This window comes from Carlito syrichta, unplaced genomic scaffold (assembly GCF_000164805.1).
Source record: "Carlito syrichta isolate Samal-C Ts95f unplaced genomic scaffold, Tarsius_syrichta-2.0.1 Scaffold316824, whole genome shotgun sequence".
NCBI lineage: Eukaryota > Metazoa > Chordata > Mammalia > Primates > Tarsiidae > Carlito > Carlito syrichta.
In genome coordinates, this window is record NW_007260920.1 from 51,584 (window position 1) to 60,332 (window position 8,749).

Here is an 8,749-nt window from a genome sequence, read left to right on the forward strand (position 1 = left end):
CAGACCCACACTTCAGCCCAGTTGAGCAGGCATCACGGCCTCTGGCCTTGACCTCATAGATGCTGCACATGTTTTGTTCCAGCCCCGAGGAACTGCCCCGCCCTCCTCAGCCTGATTTTGGAAGAGACGTGGAGGCCCCTTAGCCCCCCTACCCAGGTCAGTGCAATGGTAGCTGTGAGCCTCTCTCTGCTCTGCCTAACCTGCCCATGGGGCATCCAGGAAGGGGCCTGCCTGTCTAACCACTTGAGCTTTCTTCCTGAGCATGGGGGGTGGTTTCAGGAGTGGAGGTGGAGGGGTCCCTGTAGCCCCAGAATGTTCCACTCTGCTGCTCAAGGACCTGGTCAGTCCATCTCCATCGCTCTCTCTCCGCCATCTTCCTGCCTCTTATCAGTCCCACACATGCCCCCCCCCCACCAAAGCTGAGAGGAGAGCCCTCATTTTCCCGGTCCTGCCGCACACCAGCAGCCTCGGGTGGAGTCCAGCATGGTGGTTACCTTCCTAGCTCTAAAATCCTCCCTCCACTGAGCAAGTTCCTTCCCCTCTCTGGTTCCCCTCTCTCCTGTAAAGGTGACAAGTACAGTGATGGATGTACATGGTAGCAGTCAGCTGTTGCTGCATGACAAACCATCCCCAAGCAAGCCATCCCTAAATGTAGTGGTTTAGAATTTACCTACCCATGGCCAGGTGTGATGACTGATGCCCGAATTCCCAGACTTTAGGAGGCTGAAGCAGAAGGATTCGATGAGCCCAGGAGTTGAAGACCAGCCTCAGCAACATAGTGAGACTTCATCTCTACAAAAAAATTTAAAAATTAGCCAGACATGGTGGCACGTGCCCATAGTCTCAGCTTTTGGGGAGGCTGAGGTGGAGGAATTGCCTGAGACAGGAGAGTGAGCTGCAGTGAGCTGTGATGATGCTGCTACACTCCTGCCTGGGCAATGGAGTGAGACATCAGTCCCTCCTCCCAAACAAATCCTAGAGCCGGGCTCGGCGGCTCAGCCTGTCATCCCACGCCTTTGGGAGGCTGAGGTGAGTGGATTGCCTGAGCCCGCGGGTTCGAGACCCGCTTGGGCAGCGAGACCTCATGTCTACAATAAATCAAAAAATCAGCCAGGTGTGGTAGCCTGCATGCCTGCAATTCCAGCTACTCGGAAGGCTGAGGTGGAAGGATCGCCAGAGCCCAACAGGTCAAGGCTGCGGTGGCCGGGAGCGGCCACTGCACTCCAGTCTGGGCAACAGAGTGAGATACCAACTCAAAAAAAAAAAAATCCTAGAATTTACCTACTTAAAATTCTGTGGTTTGGGCTGGGCTCAGCAGGGTGGTTCTGCTGGTCTCACCCAGGTGCCACATGTGGGGCTCATCGGAGTTGGGCTGCAGGCGAAGAGGCAGAGGAGGCCCACTTCCCCTCCTCGTGGCCTCCCCAGCAGGCCAGCCCAGGCTGCTGGAGGCCGGGTGCCAGGGTAGTGCCCCATAGAGAGTGCTTATTCAACCTCTGCTTGCTTTACATTTTTGGGCGTCCCATGGTTGAGGTCAGTCACATGATTGGGCCCAGGACCACATGGGACAGAGTTCCACGAGGGCAGTGTGAAGCCTGGGCTTGTGGCTGACCATGTGTAGAGAGTGTGGCACCAGGAAAGGTCTGACATGTTATACTCTGCATATGGGGGGCAGCTGTGAACAGGCCCGAGGTGCCAGAGGGATGCACTGAGCCCCTGCTCATCTGCCAGGCCCTGTGACTGTCCTCTGTACCCTGGAGGCCCTCTCAGAGACTGAGGGCAGGAGGTGCACACAGGGCCCACAGCCCAGAGGCAGCAGGGTTTCTGTGTGTCCTGTCTGAGGGCACTTACCAGGCACCACAGTCAGTCCGAGCATTTATTGAGCACCACAGTCAGTCAACACTGAGCACCTCAGGTAGGCAGTCAGTTGGCGAGCACCTATTGAGCGCTCATACCAGGCTTAACTCTGGACAAGGGGGAGAGTCTACAGGCTGAGGGGTGGCCAGGGAGCCCCAGCGGAAGGGGCTGAAGCAGGGCTGCTGGAGTGCATCAGCAGCCCTGCCCTGCGCCCAGCACCAGTTCTCTGGCCACTGCCCTCACCCCCTTCTGCCCTCCACTCCCTCCCCTCCTGCCTTCAGCGCTCAAGGCCACCTGCCCCTCGGCTGCTGCCCCTGCTCTACAGTGCCCGCCCCTCATCCCTCAGCCCCTGTAGGCCCCTCTCCCCTCCCGCCTGGCTGCCCCTCAGGGCCTTCCACCTGCACCTTTCCCAAACCTGCCCCCCTCGGGGGCCGTCAGAGACTTATGGGGTGGTAATCACCTGTGTCTCTAGGCCCCGGACCCTGAACATCACTCCATTTCACAGAAGGGAAGCAGGCAGCCAGCCCAGGGTCACCGCCCTTGCCCAGAAGCACCAGGAGTCCCACCCAGGCCTCTGGCCTGTGCTCCGCCTCACCTGGCAGGGCTGCTGGCTCAGGGCCACCTCAGGCCCTGCATCTGCCTCTGGGACCAACCTGCCCCTCCCCACCGGTCCAGACCTAGCCAGTGGATACCGCCTGTGGGACTTCCTGCTCCTGCCTGCAGCCTCCAGTCCCAGCAGTGAGTGTCCCTAGAGGTGGCTTCGCTGTTCCTGGACTCCGGCCCACCCCCGCCAGCCATGGACACAGCCCCTTGGACCAGGCACTGCCAGCATGATGATCCTGATTGTGCAGCCACTGTGTGCCCTGTGCAGGGGGCTTCGCGAAGGTCATCTCACGTTATGCTCAGCAGCCCGCAAGTCAGGCCTCGCCCCCAGACACACATGGGGAACGAGGCTCCCAGAGGCAGTGTGACATACACAGGAGGGCAGCCCACCCCTCAGTTGCGCCCCAGCCCTGCCTCTGCTGTGCTGTGTGACGGGCCTGGTGCCAGCCTGCTCTGGTCCTCCCTTTCTCCGTCTGGACAAGGATGGACCTTGGACCTTGGACCTGCTCTGTGGACTGAGGTAGACCCTTCCGTCCCTGCCTCCCCAGCTTGTATTCTGCCACAAGCAGCCACACCCGCCCAGGCTAGGCCATGTGAAGAACACCTAGTGCCGGAGTGGGTGTGGGACCCCAGCCTGGCCAGGCAGAGCCCCTTCTCCCAGGTCACCACGGTGGTTTCCAGATGGGTCTGTGAGCCAACAAGGGCGCTGGAGGCTGGGTGTGTGGCAGTGGGCGTCACCCAAGGCCCCCGTGGGGCCCTGGATCCAGCTGTGTCTGACCCCAGTCCATCTCCGGTCCTCCGTTTTGTGAGGTCTCGAGGGGCTGTTTGCCAAAATCCAGAAGAGCCAATGCCAAGCCGGGGTGAGCGGATGGCCCCAGTTGTACGCCCAATCAGCTGCGTGCTGAAGCAGTGTGGGCTCCTGCACCCTTTATGCCAGTGAAATGGACGAGGAAGATCAGAATGGCATTGTTTGGGGTACAGCCTGCGAGGGTCCCTGGCTCCCTCTGGGGGGTCTCAGCTTGGTCCTGCGGAGTGACTGGGCAAGGGGGGGCCGAGGGCCAAGGGACCCCTGGGGGAGACAAGGCCCTGCGAGGGCCTCGGCCTGTTGTGGGGTCTGAAGACCTGGGAGGGGATCAGGGACACAGGAGGGTTGGAGAAAGGTGGCCCCCACTGCCAGGAGTTGGGGTCGGCCCTCTCCCCTCCTAGGGCGTATTGTGGACCCTGTGCCCCCGTCCTGTCTCTCCACCGTCACAGCTCAGCTTATGGGCAAGGAACTGTGGCCCCACACTTTGGACCTGATGTGTGGCCTCCACAGACTGGCCTCGGTGTCTGTCTGTCTTTCCGTCTGCTGTTCATGCAGCCATTTATCCACGAACGTTCACGGACTGCCCTCTGAGCAAGACAGGCCAGCAGCCCCCAGGGCTCAGGCCTGGGACAGACAGGCAGCTACATGAGGCCTTTGCCTCTGTCCCAGCAGCTGCCTTGGGCCACTGGGGCGTGGGCGCTAATGGGGCAGGCATGGAGTACCCCAGACCCTTCCGGGGCTCCGTGTCACCCCAGCCCCTGGATATGATGTCAGCTAGCAGCTCATAGCCCTCTCCTTTTAAAGGGGTCTGGGCAGGCTGGGCTCGGTGGCTCAGCCTGTAATCCCAGCACTTTGGGAGGCCAAGGCGAGTGGATTGCCTGAGCCCGCGGGTTCGAGACCTACCTGGACAACCTGGTGAGACCTCGTCTCTACAATAAATCAAAAGTTAGCTGGCCTGGTAGCGCGCGCTTGTAGTTCTGGCTACTCGGAAGGCTGAGGTGGAAGGATCGCCGGAGCCCTGCAGGTCGAGGCTACAGTGGCTGGGAGTGTGCCACCACACTCCAGTCTGGGCAACAGAGTGAGACTCCAACATGAATGAATGAATGGGTATGGGCAGGACTTGGCTGTCAGATACCTTCACCACCCCGAGTCCAGGGCTCGTGCGGGCACTGGGTCGTTCGCGTGCCCGAGTCGGCCTTCCCGTCCAGCCGCCGGGGACGCACAAGGCAAAGCCTTGGCCTGGAGCCCGACCTCCAAGCATGCCGGCAGGTCCCGACGGCGCGTTGTGGCCCTCCGCCCTTTCCATCCAGTGAGCCCTCGCTCCATTTTGCGAAGTGTGAACTAAGGCTCCGAGGGGCTGGATCGCCCCACAGCGGCCAGGGCACTCCCAGGCCCCGCTCGGTGGGAGTTGCCCCAGCAGGGCACCAGAGAGGTGGGCAGCCAGAAGAGAGGCAGTGAACTCTCCGTGCCAGGGGCACTCGGGCGCGATCCTAGCACCCCCGAGGCTAAAGATGATCTGGAGGGGCTCCCAATCCCGAGTGGCATGTGGGTCCCGTCAAATTTGTAGAAGGGGTAAAGGAAGACCCGCAGGGGACAGCGACTCGCCCTGGGTCTGTCCGCAGGGTCAGGGCGAGAGCCAGACCTCAGCAGGTGTTTTGTCCTCTGTCCCTGGTCCACGTCCTGGGTTTTATTCTGGCCTGCTCTGCGCTCCTGGGGAGTCGTGCATGCGCTGGCCCCGAGAGGTCCTTTCCTGGCCCCGCTGAGTTCCCCAGCAAGGCCTCCCAGTGCCCCAGGCTTGGCCCCCATGCCCGCCCACCACTCAGACCCTCTCTCGGACTCTCCCTTCTTCGGAAAACCCATGAGTGGGTGGGTGTAGCGCCTCACGCCTGTAATCCCAGCACTGTGGGAGGCTGAGGTGGGAGGATCGCTTGAGGCCAGGAGTTTGAGATCAGCCTGGGCAGCAGAATGAGACCTCACAACTACCAAAAAGTTAAAATAGAGAGTCAGCCAGGCATGCTGGTGCCTGTAGTCCCAGCTGCTCAGGAGGCTGAGGCAGGAAGATCACCCGAATCCAGGAAGTTGCTGCGGTGAGTCGTGTTGCCTGGGCAAGAGAGTGAGACTGACTCAAAAAGAGAGCGAGCTCAGCGTGTAGTCCCAGCACTTTGGGAGGCCCTGGCCAGTGGATTGCCTGAGCCCACAGGTTCGAGACCAGCCCGGGCAACTTGGTGAGACCTCGTCTCTACAATAAATCAAAAATTAGCCAGGTGTGGTAGCGCGTGCCTGTAGTTCCGGCTACTTGGAAGGCTGAGGCGGAAGGATTGCTGGAGCCCAGCAGGTTGACGCTGGGGTGGCTGTGAGTGTGCCTCTGCACTCCAGCCTAGGCGACAGGGTGAGACTCCAACTCAGAAAGAAAGAAAGAAACCCATGAAGACACCCTTGGGTGCACCATGCCCCAGGCCTGGCCCTGAAGAGCCCCAGGCTGGGGGAGACATACACCCCCATGTTCCCCTGGGCCAGCACTGGGTTGGAAGAAGTGATGGGGTGGAGGGACCCCAATCAACAGGGGAATGGGGAAAGCTATGGGAGGAGGGTATGTCGTGGGTGAGCTTTGAATTGCTCTGCTCCCCTGGGAGAAGGGACAGCTACTGTCCCCACCTCTCCCTGAGCAGCTTAGGGGATGCAGTGCCTGCCCCGAGGTCACACAGTGGGTGGCAAGGCTAGGCTGGGGGCTCAGGCTCCTTTGACCTTGAGGCCCTCCCTGACCACTGGGCCACACTGTCCTTGTCTGGAAGGTCCCTCAGAGGCTCGCCCCCGCTGACATCCCAGGAGGGGAGGTGGGGGGAAGACAGCTTCTCCCTCCCTACTCCTGCCCCTCCCACTTGCCCCACCTCCCAGACCCCTTGCCAGCACCCCCTTCCTGATAGCCCTACCCCCAGCCTCCCCTCCACCTACAGCCTCTTACTCCAGCAACTAAGAGTGTCCTATCGTCTGAAAAACCCGAGGACGAGACTTTTTTTTTTTTTTTTTTTTGAGTTGGAGTCTCACTCAGTCGCCCAGACTGGAGTGCAGTGGCTGCTCCCAGCCACCACAGCCTCGACCTGCTGGGCTCCAGCAATCCTTCCGCCTCAGCCTTCCAAGTAGCCGGAATTACAGGCATGTGCTACCACGCCCGGCTGATTTTTTGTTTTATTGTAGAGATGAGGTCTCGCTGCCCAAACGGGTCTCGAACCCGCCGGCTCAGGCAATCCACTCACCTCAGCCTCCCAAAGGCGCGGGATTACAGGCTGAGCCACTGAGCCCGGTGAGACTTGTTTTTGTTTTTTGAGTTGGAGTCTCTCTGTCGCCCAGACTGGAGTGCAGCGGCCGCTCCCGGCCACCTCAGCCTCGACCCGCTGGGCTCCGGCGATCCTTCCGCCTCAGCCTTCCGAGTAGCTGGAACTACAGGCACGTGCTGCCACGCCCAGCTAATTTTTTTGATTTTATTGTAGAGATGAGGTCTCGCCAAGTTGCCCAGGCGGGTCTCGAACCCGCGGTCTCGGGCAATCCACGCACCTCAGCCTCCCAAGGCACGGGATGACAGGCTGAGCCACCGAGCCCGGCTTGACTTTTTATTTATTGTGGAGACGAGGCCTCGCCAAGTTGCCTGGGCGGGTCTCGACCCCGTGGGCTCAGACGCTTGAGGGCCCTGCTGCAGACACCACCAGTGGCGGAGGGTGCAGGGCAGGAGCAGGAGCACAAGCACAAGGGACAGCGTGTGAATGATGGAGGGCCATGCCGGCCAGATCCGGGAGGCAGGAAGGGGGAGGGAGCCTGGTGGGCGGTGGGAGGGGCAGAGGGTCAGCCACACGGGGACTAGGGGCCCAGCCAGCTGGGCTCCAGCAGCCAGCCCTTCCCGCCACACCCTAGCTGCTCCCAGAGCTGGCCCAGCTGCTGCCCTCACGTAACCAGAACCTGCCTGTTGCATCAGAGGCAGCGGGCGGGCGCAGGTAAACAGAGCAGCCCCGGGGGGCCCCGGGCTCCCCAGCCGCCTCCATGCTCCCCAAGCCTTGCTCTGCACCTCGGAGCTCAGGCAGAAGCCCCCAGCCCGGCCCGGGGCCCAGGGTGTATCCTAAGGACAGCTGAGTGTGTGGCGTTGAGTGCTGAACACACGTTATCATCCCTAGTTTCTTTTTTTTGAGTCGGAGTCTCACTCTGTCACCCAGGCTGAAGGGCAGTGGCACGCTCACAGCCACTGCAGCCTCAACCTCCTGGACTCAGGCGATCCTCCTGCCTCAGCCTCCTGAGTAGCTGTGACTACAGCCATGTGCCACTACGCCCAGCTAATTCCTTGATTTTTTTTTTTTTTTGGTAGAGATGAAGTTTCACTATGTTGCCCAGGCTGGACTCAAACTCCTGGACTCAAGCAATCCTCCCACCTCGGCCTCCCAAAGTACTGCTGGGATTATAGGCCTGAGCCACTGCAACTGGCCACAATCCCTAGTTTCTGTGTCCAAAAGGGAATTGTGCCTAGACCGGGGCTCCAAACCGCCCATAGCACAGACAGGTAAACGGAGGAATGGGGAGAGGCAGGAGCCTCCCAAACTCCCCGCCCCCTCCTCAGTGTTCCCCCACACTGGCATCTCTCACAGGCCTCCCCAAGTCCAGGGCCCAGCCACTTCTTGGTGTCTCCCAAGGGGACAGACACCCAGCAGACACTGCTCTCCCTGCATGTACCCCACAGTGCCCTCCGCTCCCCACCCGATCTCTCCCACCCACCACAGTTCTGGCTTCGCCCCCCTGCTCCCCACCAGAGAGTGCTCTGCTCTTTCTCTGTTCCCTCTTGGAAAGCCCTTCTCCCAGTGGCAAACTCCTGCTCCTACTTGAGGACCCAGTACAAATGCCCCATCTTCTGGGAAGCCCTCCCTGATTCCTCAGGCACAGCCTTTGCCCCCAGTTCTGGCTTGCGCCAGCCTCCGTCCTTCCCTCCGGCACAGGCCTGACCCCACAGGGCCGGGAGGGTGTGTGGAGGCTCAGCCTGCCCCAGACGAGGGGCTTCCCCGGAATTGCTAAATCCTGTAATTCTCTGACTCACTCGCAGCTCTGGCCCTCCACTGTGCGGGGTGGTGATGCTGGGGTCCCAGGGGAAGGGGTGGATTGTGAGATCTGGGCTGGGGTCCAGTCCTGAAAGGCCCTCCCATAGCTGACCTTTGAAGGGGAGGAAGCAGCGGCCAGGGGGCGGAGGGAAGGACAGGGGCGTGTGTGCTTGGTGCAGTGTGGCTTTTGTGGCCTGTGGCGGGGGCGGACCGGCCTTGGTCCTCGGGGCCTGAATCAGAGTTGTATTTCACTCAGGAGGGCGCAGTTCCGGGGTTGGGCCCAACAGTAGTCAAGCTAAGAACAGGGTCCAGACGGGCAGTGGCTCATGCCTTTTTTTTGAGTGGGAGCCTCACGCTGTCGCCCAGACTGGAGGGCAGCGGCCGCTCCCGGCCACCGCGGCCTCGACCCGCTGGG

At 61.0% G+C, this 8,749-nt stretch overlaps 1 protein-coding gene across 3 annotated transcripts in view; it reads left to right on the top strand.

Moving 5' to 3' along the window:
• Window positions 1-8,749, top strand: part of BORCS8 (BLOC-1 related complex subunit 8) — a 34,224-nt gene that overhangs the window by 7,637 nt on the left and 17,838 nt on the right. For 2 of the 3 annotated variants that reach the window (XR_002481354.1, XM_021707359.1), the window contains exon 5: window positions 83-156. The exons of the other annotated variant lie outside the window; for it this stretch is intronic. Coding sequence is in view for 1 of the 2 variants with exons in the window: in XM_021707359.1 (XP_021563034.1) it covers window positions 83-143 (61 nt within the window). In the remaining variant the exon portion in view is untranslated. The remainder of the gene's footprint in view (window positions 1-82; window positions 157-8,749) is intronic. 3 annotated transcript variants of the gene reach the window in all.